This window comes from Sinocyclocheilus anshuiensis, unplaced genomic scaffold (assembly GCF_001515605.1).
Source record: "Sinocyclocheilus anshuiensis isolate Anshui unplaced genomic scaffold, SAMN03320099.WGS_v1.1 scaffold1851, whole genome shotgun sequence".
NCBI lineage: Eukaryota > Metazoa > Chordata > Actinopteri > Cypriniformes > Cyprinidae > Sinocyclocheilus > Sinocyclocheilus anshuiensis.
In genome coordinates this window covers 208621-219801 of record NW_015548302.1, presented here as the reverse complement: position 1 = coordinate 219801, position 11181 = coordinate 208621, and the positions used below count along the sequence as shown (strand labels likewise).

Here is an 11181-nt window from a genome sequence, read left to right as displayed (position 1 = left end):
CGATTGTACAGCTCCGAAAGGCCACCACTTGCTGCCAAAGTACCAGCACATTCATCCAGCAGCATGCCTCCATCTCCTCGTCGTTCCGACCCTCGAGAGCGTGACACATCACTTCCTTATTCTCGACTCATGACCCAGAACCAATCTCAGGATAGTCTCCTCCTCAATACACCAGACAGTTGTCGTGCTGGGACTTCAGGTTCAGCCCTCTCAATGTGGAATGGTTCATCCAACGGTGTGACCGATTCCCTCCCGCCAACGCCAGTGGGCGGTAGTGGTGCAGCCAGCATGCCTTCTAGTCCTCGTCTGTTTCGTAGATTCCACACTCCAGATGCAGGCCGCAATGGAGGACTCGAACCCACTCCACGGCAAAGAAAGTACTCCGCTGGGTCACTTACAGGCATGAGCTCGCACAGTCGCTCCCTACCACGCCTCTATCAACCTGCCGACACTCAACTCACTCTCCCACCAAGCTATCGGTCTCCTGATGGCCAGCTTTCTCGCCCAACTGGCTCCAACCACCAGAATGGTCATTCTGAATTGGTCTCTATCTCGCTGTCCAATAAACCTGGAACCAAACACACCGTAGCCCCACCAGATGTCACCATGACATTGGGAGAAGCCACCAGCCCCCGCCAGGCCAAGAAGGTGAGTTTGACATCCACCAGCTGTTACTCGGAAGTGGACAGGCAAGCCATGCGTGGTCCCTCACCAGCTCTGGAGATTGGCCTCGGGGAGAGAAGGCAGTCGTTCGGAAAGGCAGGCCTGGGTCCGCCGAGTGGCTTCAGGGAGAGAAAGGGCAGCATCAGCTCTCTCAGTGGAAAGGAGGAGCTTCAAGATTACCATCAGAGACAGAGGGATGAAAGACTGCGGGAACAAGAAGTGGAGAGACTGGTAAGAGACTTTTATCATTAAAAGGGAAAAAATGAAAATTCTGTCATTAATTACCCTCATGTCATTCCAAACCCGTAAGATCTTTGTTCATCTTCGGAATACAAATTAAGAAATTTTTGATGAAATGCAAGAGCATTCTGACCCTCCATAGACTGCAAGAGAGCTACCATGTTCAAGGCCCAGAAAGGTATTAAGGACATAATTAAAATAGTCCATGTGACATCAGGACTAATTTAAATTTTATGAAGCTACGAGAACTAAAATAACAACTTTATTCAAATAACAATTTTCTTCCATTCATGGGAGTGTTCTCATCAGGGGCGTGTTTAGTGTTTTGGGGGCCCTCAGCTAGTGGTCCAGGAGGGGCCCCCCTCGGTGGATTTTGCAATCGATTCCGAGGTAGGGATGGGTATCATTTACATTTTATCGATACCGATAAGATACTGCTTATCGATACAGTTATCCATACTACTCTCTATAATTTGGTGCAAAAATAAATGATGTAAAAAGATGTTGAAAATTTCAAGTTATTTTATTACTGCAGTTTACAAATGCCTACAAATGCCAAAGGCACATAAAGCACATTTTTAAAATAAAAAGGCCCTTTAAAGAGAGAGAGAGAGAAAGAGATTTCCTCAGCATACCATAGCACAACATATTGGAACATCATGTGCATAGGAGCACAACAGAATGTAATAGAGAATTCTGGCATCTCTAGATATTTTTATTTAAGAAAATTAATATATTGACTTTCTCAGGGAGCGGGCGTGATTTTTCCTAAAAGAGAGTGTCCCTCTCTGTTTTAGAGGGACTTTTTTATCTCAGTTTTTATCTACATGATAAAAAAAGGCTTCTTTTTAACATGTAGAATTATTTATAGTGATACTCCAATCAGGATTTTTACAGACATTCATTCAGGGCCTGAGTTTCATTTTTGAAAATGGGGTGAATTCCCCTCTTAGGTGACTCTTGTGGGAGGGAGGATTTTTTAATTTATTTGAGTGGTGGAGAGGGGAATTTTTTTACTTAGTTTTTTAAAAAATATGTAATTAAATGTTTGATCATGCTGTGCATTTTTGTTTTTACAATGGGGCAATTGTTGAGTGTGCTCTCTGGAGAGCGCACGAGTGCTGAATGGTTTAAATACTGGCCAAACTTAAAAAAGAAATGCAAATTATAAACTTTAGTGACGATGCGTGTAAACTGTGACCGTTCCTGTGTCAACCGTGCAGTGTGCAGCTCGCTTATAGTGCAGACGCGATGTGGTGATATGAAGCCATTTGCGCATTTTGAGAGGGAAAGACAGAGAGCTCGTGAAGAACTTGTGCTGTTTGTAAAATTACAAACTAATAATTAATAATCACCTCACAGAAAGTTTTCAAATTATTTTGTAAGTTATTTAATGAAGAAATATGAATTCTACCTTACCTTCAGCATAACAATTATTTTACCCACGCCGGACAGAGATTGAGGCCGCTGCATTTCATGCCAAACCTCTTACAGCAGGCGCGTCATTAGCTTGAGATCGGTTTATGAGAACAGTTTCTAATTCGCCATTAACACAGAAGTACGGAGATAAAACAACACATGTATCGATAACAGTATTGTTTGTCTTGAAGCTTATCAGTAGTCCGGTATTGACCCAATTACGCACCGGTCCAAAAAAATGCTGGTTCTCGACACCCATCGGAAGAAATCACGTTCCGCGGGGGCCTCCCTGGACCGCGGGGCCCCATGCAATAGCGTGGTGCCTAAACATGCTATTGGTTCTCATGAATCGCGGCGGACTGACCCGGAAGAGAAGAAACCGTTGAAAAAAGTTATTTTAGTTTACTTTGCACTAAAAAATTATTCTCGTAGCTTCATAAAATTACGGCTGAACCATTGATGTCACATGGACTATTTTAACAATGTCCTTACTACGTTTCTGTGACTCGGATTCCATCAAAAATATCTTAATTTGTGTTCTGAAGATAAACAAAGGTCTTACGGGTTTGGAACGACATGAGGGTGAGTAATTAATAACAGAATTTTCATTTTTGGGTCAGCTATCTCTTTAATGTTGTTGATGTATTGCTTTAAAGTCAGCATGAAAATGTAATTAAGTAGTGACTGTAATACCTTTCATAATCTAATCAATTCCTAATGACTCCTAGTGATCCCACCCTACTTTTTTCACATCAAATCTCCTAGTTAATGCACAAATATGTCACATTTCATTTCACATTTCACATTTTCAAGTAAAATGGGTTTTAAATTCTGTTTTATGTTGACTTTAACACAAAATATGCATATCATTATAGAAGTACTCAAACATCTGCATGTCCAATCATCTGTTTCATTTTTATTATAATTCTTTAGAAGCATATCATTCTTCTTAAGACTCACCCAATATAAAGAACAAATGACTTTGAAGATTGATTTCATCTAGAATATTTAACATTCCTCCTCCATGACCCTGTTTTCTTTTCTCATTGTGAAGGGGGTATCACATTAAAAGCTTGTGATATTTCAACTCTTCTTGCAATATGGGATCTTGTGGGAGCTCAGATATGGGGGACACCACCTGCAGCCTAATTAATCTTCCCGCCAAACTTGCGCTCTGGCATTCCTCTCGATTATAACAAACACACCATGTGCAGGAAGGCCCCTGGTTCTCTGTAGTGGATGCGGTGGAAGACCCAAGCAGAGGTGTGGCTGCATAAACCTCCTATTAATAGACCGCTCGACAGCCCAGAACCACATCCACTTTCATTGAACCCGGCCTCTCGAATACACTCTCTCTGGGAGGCCACCCACAGCTGCAGATGATCCTGGCAAATTGCCCATGCTAACATGCCCCATTCTTGCTTCTCAGCTGCTCTCAATGGCGTTCAAATGAAAGGCAACAGAGTTTTTGCACGCTGTGGTTAAGGGAGGCCACCTGTGGCGCCGCCCTGCTGGGCAGAGGCCAAACCATCATCGTAGGCTGCCCACTCATTAGTTAGCACCAAAACTACAGGCTGGTGATCTTTACAAGGCCAGCACTGAGTGAAAACAAGGCCGCTACAGGTGGAGAATCGTATCCACACATAGACTTTCACTGGGTTTCTTTAAAAAAAAAAAAAAACTCTCAGAGGAATGTAATATTACAGACTTTAGCCATGGTTGTACATGTCCAAAAAACACACACTCATTTCATGATGGCACAGTTGCGTAGCATGTGCTGTTTTGTTTTTTCTGTTTCAGAGCCCAATGAGGTCTAAAATATTGGGAGAAAACTATCCAATAGCATTTCCAAATGGCAGCAGCATTGGAAAAATCTATGTAAAAAAAGTTAATTTCATGCATTTGAGATGTATTTACTGGTAATTCATACGTCGCTCGCAAATATATGAATTGCTTTGCCAATGACTTTGAATGGCTATCAGTGGACAGAGATGCTTTTTGTCTGCTTTTTTTCCTCATGCAAGATCCTGTTCCAGTTCCCTATTAAATTTGCATTTGCTTGTTCTAGCTACAACTTTTCATTACCTGTTAGAGCTATGCTAAGCTAATAGTCTAAGTTGCTAGCTTGCTAACCAAATTTGACTTCTGTTCTATTAAGTGTTTTTAATAGCCTAAAACTATTGAAAACATTTTTGTGAATTGAAATAAAATTCAATTATGTAATAAACTTGAAGATTTTGAAAAGTTTCCTTAGCAACTAAGTTTAAGTACTAAAATGGAACAGAAATAAAAATAAATAAAAAAATATTCAAAGAGAAATGATAAAAATCACACGTATAAGAAAATTACTCAAATTGAAAAATGACTAAAATTACAATTTTTTAAAAATTTTTATAGATTTATTAATTTATTTAAATAAATTATATAAAAAATGAATTAATCTGAAAATAAAAGTTAGATCAAAATGTTAAGAACTATTATTTATTTGTTTATTTGACATGGACATCACAATAACATTGGATGAACCATATGCATTTGATATAAATAGCACTGGTTATATAATGTGAAAAGTGATTTAAATAACATCATGTTTATTTTATTAAGAATAAATACACCGCAAAGCAATATCCTATCATTTGACAGAATGGTCTTTCACTGATACAGAGTTTATGTAAACTGATTAGGATTATGGGAGAAGATCTTGTGAAGTTTTACCCTTCGCTCTTGCATTGGGGCTGTTAGCGTGTCATGAATAAAAGCGGAAGGATTGAATCACGCTGTTCCTATTTGTATATCCTTTCCCATCCAGTGCCAGCAGTGTTTTTATTGGGTCTAATTTCACTCTCTGCCCAGTTTCTGAGAGCTCCCCCTCTCTCTCTCTATTTGCAATCTCCCTTCCCACTGACTCATCAACCTTCCATCAGAGGGTTTGTGTTTCTGACACCGGCTTGGTTCGTTGATGTCTCTCTGTAATTTGTACGTGCTGTGCTAAGGAACATAACTAAACCTGTCATCTTTTTGATGAGGGCATGATCTTCTCCTGTGAGGTCACCATGTGTCCTCTGACCTCTGGATCCGTTGATATGGTGAGTAGAGCACTCTGAAGAATAGGGCCATGCGAATGCATAAAAATGCTGGGCTTGTTTTGCGGACCAGGTTTCAATTTACAAGGAAATATCTTCTTTATGGATTTAATAACTGTTAACATGCCGGTTTGTTCATTCGCAGCTATATGAACCAGTGAGATCATTTTTCTTGGCTCTGGAAATGCTCGCCTGAACTTGCTGTTTGCATTTCCATATCAGTCGATAAATACAGGGATTTCTTTCAGGCCAAGTGCACTCCTTCATGGCCCGGGTTGTTTTTAGATGTATATGCCTGGTTGTCTTCGTCTGGTCTTTCTCTGATCGCAGTTTGGGGCTGTCAAGGGTGCTTTTGGAATCAAAGATGTTTGTATATTGGACCTTTTTGGAGAAATAGCAGTAATGTTCTTCTTTAGGTTACCTATGGGCTATTAGTGTGAAATATCTGCAGTGGGTTTTCTTCAAATAACAAACATGTTCAGAACTGCTGCAGGTAAATCTGTTTGCATTTCAAAGGTGAGACAGGTTTCCAAATTTATCATTTCCTCCAGCTGTCTGATTGTGAGTTTTGATGCTGCAAGTGTCTGAATATGCATTTTTTTTCATACTGTCTCTGTCTGATCCATAGGAACGTCAGCGTCTGGAGACTATCCTTAATCTGTGTTCCGGGCTGGGCCGTGCAGAGCAGGACAAAACTGGCTTGGCCGTCGCAGACTTGCAGAAGATCAACAAGGAGCTGGAGAAATTACAGGTGTCAGATGATGAGTCCACGTTCTCAGACTCTGCAAGTCTGTCAGCCAGCATTTCTGCTGAAAACAACTATGGGCTTAAAGCCCAGGAGACCCAGGCCAGCGAGGAGAGACAGGTACGGCAGCGCAAGAATAGTGGACACAGAGAAGCCAGGGCGGAGAAAACGGCTGTCCTTGGCTCCGCTCCCACCCCTTCTCCTCGGCTGACACGGATAATAAAGGTAATTGGTAAAGCTTGTCTTAAGCCACTTAAGCTACTCTTAGAAGTGTATGAATGAGAGGAACTGACTTCATGCATCTACTAAAAATCACCATGGGACCATTTGGTTAACAATCATTGCATTTGCATTGCATCAAAACTTTTTAATTTTTCAAATACTTTTTTGGGCCACTGATTATATTTAAGATACTGTAATATTAAATAAAAATTGCTGAAATTGAAATGTACTCTAATTAAACTGTTTGATTACAAATGTTTATTATATTATATTATGCTGGAATGGTAATACTCTTTTAAACTATTCATTTAATAAAAATGTACTTGTATATTATTATATTATGATTTTAATAAGTTTAATTTAATAAATATTTGTAAAATAAATAAGTGTATGATAATTTCAGGAATTTATAATGTAATTTTTTTAAATTTAATACATATTTTAAATAATTGTATATTTTGTTTCTTCCATGTTTTCATTATTATATTATATTATATTATAAATTTCTGTAATTTTAATTTCTCCTTTTAAACTATTTATTTAATTTACAAATAAGTGATATATTATAATAATCTTAATTTTTAAATTGAAAAAATATTTTAAAGAGTATATTTCTTTGTCAGCATTTTTTATATTATAAATATGTGCAATGGTAGTAATATACTTCTTTTCGACTGTTAAATTACAATTTAATTAGTCTAATATATATTAATATTTTCATTTGTAAAATTCAATAAATTGTTTAAAGTATATGTCCATGTCAGCATTTCCTTATATTATAGTATAGTATAGTTGATTGTCTGCGCTTGTCAGATGACTTTCAGCTATACTTTGATTGCTTTCCATTATGGCTTCATGCATGAAGTGTTTTCTGTGTGCAGTGTGTGTTTTAATCTTGTTAGGTAACTGAATCATATGTAAAGCTAGTCCTTTTCCATACTGCTAATTCCTGTGACCTTTTGGAGAGGTTATAAGAGTTTCCCACCCTTCCTTGGCATGCACACAACCTCACGCACACTTTAATCCAAGAAGGAATTCAAGGAGTCTTCCCTTCAACTCCTGTATGGGCTAATGTAATTAGTCTACTGCGCAGGAGTAGCAGTCATGCTTTGGTTCTGTTATTTATCCATCTAAAGGTATACGCAATAGAACACAAAATGGCCTTGGAAACCAGTTTATAGAAACTATAAATCTGTATTGGCCCTCTTTCTCTCTTGTAGCCCACACAGAAACAGCTGAAGCAACTCAGAGTTGTGCCCTCCATAGTATAAACTGTGATGAGCAGATATAAACATCACTGTCCAAATATAACAGGGTCATGCGCATTGTGTTTGGTCAATCTTTGCCTCACACAGTGGAAGAATGGCAGTCTTCTCACCCATATGTGCTGTCCTAATCATACATGCACAAACATGTGGAATCTTCCAGGTCAAAGGTCAACTTTTTGCTTATAAAACTCAAAATAAGCAGATCACCTTCCACGGATATTGAAAACCTAGATAAATAATTGGTTTAGGAAATGGAGCCGCCCCTCTGTTCCTCGAAGTTTACGTTGAACCCATTCATCACTGTTGGTGTTCATTCAGTGAATCCTGTTTCTCAGAGCTAAAGATCTGAGCAGCTGCCAGAAGGGGGCATGTCCATGCTCTAGATGGCTTGCATTAAAGGGCTTTACACTACTAGCATTGCCATCTAGGCCAGTTCTAAATGTAGCATTAGGAATCAATTCAAAACCCAGCATTACTAATAAGTTAAGCTTGGAAGGTTAAACATTCACTAATAGCAGCTGAAATAAATGGGGACAAAATGCACATGATAGCTCTGTTTCAAAGCCTAGTGAGCTGCCCTGCTTTTTGCTGTCTACATAGGCAGCTAACTTCTAAGAAAGCATCCTAACCAATACAAAACCTAATAAGAGACTGTTTTTTTTATTAGGATAGGACAGTATTTAGGTAGGAAGCAAAGTGGGAGAGAGAGGGGGGCAGGGTCGTGAAAGGTCCACGAACCGGGACTCAAACTTGGGACGCCCAAAGCGCAATGGCGCTATATGTCGGCGCACTGCCCACGAGGCTATTGGCGCTGACTCAATCATTTTGATTTTAAACTGACCTAATGTCTTTTATGTATTTTACTTATTACATTGTTCAGTATAGTTGTGTGGTTGCTTACATTATCGTGTCTTCAGCAGACTGCTGAGGATGACACACAGCTGAAGCTGGACGCGAGACGTATAGAGGAGGAGAGGATCCAGGTCCTGAACAATATGGAAGAGTTAGAGCTGAAGATCAAAGACCTGAACAACCAGATGGAGGAGTCCATCAGAGAGGTACAGTAGACACATCAGGTCATGGAGGAAGTGGGAGAGATCTGGGATGGTGGGAGTAGCGAAGGGAGAGTGTTTGTGTGGGAGAGTTGTGCATGTGGCAAAGTAATCAGGAGCTGTGATGAGGACCACAGCTAGACATGGAGGTCTGAACTGCCAAGAATAAATCTGTTTTACTTTCACTTAAAGCCTCATATTCTCTGTTTTTCCCTTTAAATGATGCACTTCATTCCTGATTCGATTTCAATATTTTAATGCTCCTCCACTGTAATACATTTTCCCTTCCTGTCATCCTCATTTCTCCTTTTTGTTCTTTTCTCTCCATAACAATCTACCGAGGTTAGGAGGCCTAGGTAAATTTAGAACATAAATAAAGAATATTTTAAAAATCTAAAGAACCATTTTTCATTATAAAGAGCCTTTTGTGCAATGGAAAGGTTGCATGGAATTTAAAGGTTCTTCATGGAACCATAGATGGCTGTAAAGAATATTTTTAAGAGCTTAGCTGACATTTTTTTTTTCTATCTGGCCTACTTGATGGTGTCTTGATTCTTGCAAATTGCTTCTGTTCCATTGTTTTTCACCCTGTCAAGTTGGTTTTGAACATAAGAACGTATCCTATTTCTATGCCCTCTTACAGTAGACACTGCAAAGTTGTTCATAAAGTCCAAAGCACAAGAGAAAGCTATTGCGAAGTTGGCCTTAAAGCAGAAATTCCCATCTCTTGATTAATGTTACGTAGGTAGGTTAGTCTTGAGCCAGCAGTTCCTGCTAAGTCAGCTGTTCCATTACAGCCCCATTCAGTAAACCCAGAATGTCAGTGTTGTGCTCTAGTTTTATGAGGTTGGGCTTTTATGGGTTTAGAACGTGGGCCTCTTTTTATTTGTGTGAAATGAGGCACCTTCTAGGTAGTCCAGATCGTAGTGACATGACACCACTGTTTGCCACGAAATCATTGAAATTGTTGCAGTAGTTACTGTAAGTGACAGTGAACTTTAGATTGAGTAAAAAATGTAGTACAAGTTTGTGTGTGTGTTTAGTTGGAAGTGGAGCGCGCTCTGTTGGAAGGCGAGCAGGATTCGGAGATGGCTCAGCTACAGCAGGAGAAAGACTCTCTGGAGCAACTGAAAGAGAAGATGGCTGACATTGAGAACAAAGCACAGATGGAAAAATCTCAGGTATGTGCCATGATAAAGTCTGTATATCAGTGGGAGTACTTAACTATACCTGCTGACGCTACTAATTTAACTCAAATGCGCTCTCCTAAACTGTCCGTTCTTTTGGTGTGTACAGTAGTACAGTAGTCATTCATTTTTAAGGATTTAGTTCATTCAGACAGTTCACATAATTATCAAAAGTGTACTATTTTATTTATACTACTGTTCAAAAGTTGGGGGCAGTAAGATTTTTTTGTTTTCTTTTTAAAGAGATGAATACTTTTATTCAGCAAGGATGCATTTAATTGATCAAAAGTGAAATCTTTTGTAACATTATAAATGTCTTTACTATTTCAAATAAATTCTTTTGACCTTTCTTAATCAAAGAATCCTGAATAAAAGGTATTACCCTTTGCAGAAAAAAGAAGCACAACTGTTTTCAACACTGGTAATAATAAGAAATGTTTCTTGAGCAGCAAATCAGCATATTAGAATGATTTCTAAAGGATCATGTGACACTGAAGACTGGAGTGATGATGCTGAAATTGCCATTACAGGAATAAATCAATTAAAAATGTTAAAATAGAAAACTGTTTAAATGGTAATAATATTTTACAATATTACTGTTTTACCAAATAAATGCAGACATTGTATGCATAAGTAACTTCTTTTAAAGAAAATTGTAAACAAAATGCAACCACAAACTTCAATATACCAAAATGAATTACTTATTTAAGGTCCAATGTGTAGTCCTTGTGTGGTATTTTGTAGCCAATTGCTGTTGTGCATCATTGGTTTTGAGTCTGTTAAAGAATTTAGCATGTTTCATTATTAATTTTTATTGTAGATTTATGTTACCCTAATTGAGATTATTGTTGGGTTTTGTGCCAGATAAATGTAGTTAAATTGTATTATCAGATGGAAATGTATTTAAAGGGGTCATATGATGTTGCTAAAAAGAACATTATTTTGTGTATTTGGTGTAATGAAATGTTTATGCGGTTTAAGGTTCAAAAAACACAGTATTTTCCACATACTTTACATCATTGTTTCTCCTCTATGCCCCGCCTTTCTGAAACACGTCGATTTTTACAAAGCTCATCGGTCTGAAAAGCGAGGTGTGCTCTGATTGGCCAGCTATCCAGTGCGTTGTGATTGGCTGAATACCTCAAGTGTGTGACGGAAATGTTATGCCCCTTACCAGATTGTGATGCACTGTCCGGCCGGAGCAACGAGACAAAAACATTAAAACCCATTATAAACGAGGCATTTGTTGCATCCAGTGGGGACATAATTACGGATTATAATGACTTATACTGTCTTTTTACG

The 11181-nt window shown here is 38.6% G+C and overlaps 1 protein-coding gene across 1 annotated transcript in view; it reads left to right on the top strand.

Moving 5' to 3' along the window:
- The first annotated feature begins 6 nt into the window (after positions 1-6).
- LOC107656152 (pleckstrin homology-like domain family B member 2) overlaps positions 7-11181 on the top strand; it is a 32144-nt gene continuing 20969 nt past the window's right edge. Inside the window, exons 1-4 of the mRNA XM_016443874.1 lie at positions 7-894; positions 6034-6375; positions 8558-8698; positions 9736-9873. Coding sequence (XP_016299360.1) covers positions 64-894; positions 6034-6375; positions 8558-8698; positions 9736-9873 — 1452 coding nt within the window. The 5' untranslated portion in view covers positions 7-63. The remainder of the gene's footprint in view (positions 895-6033; positions 6376-8557; positions 8699-9735; positions 9874-11181) is intronic.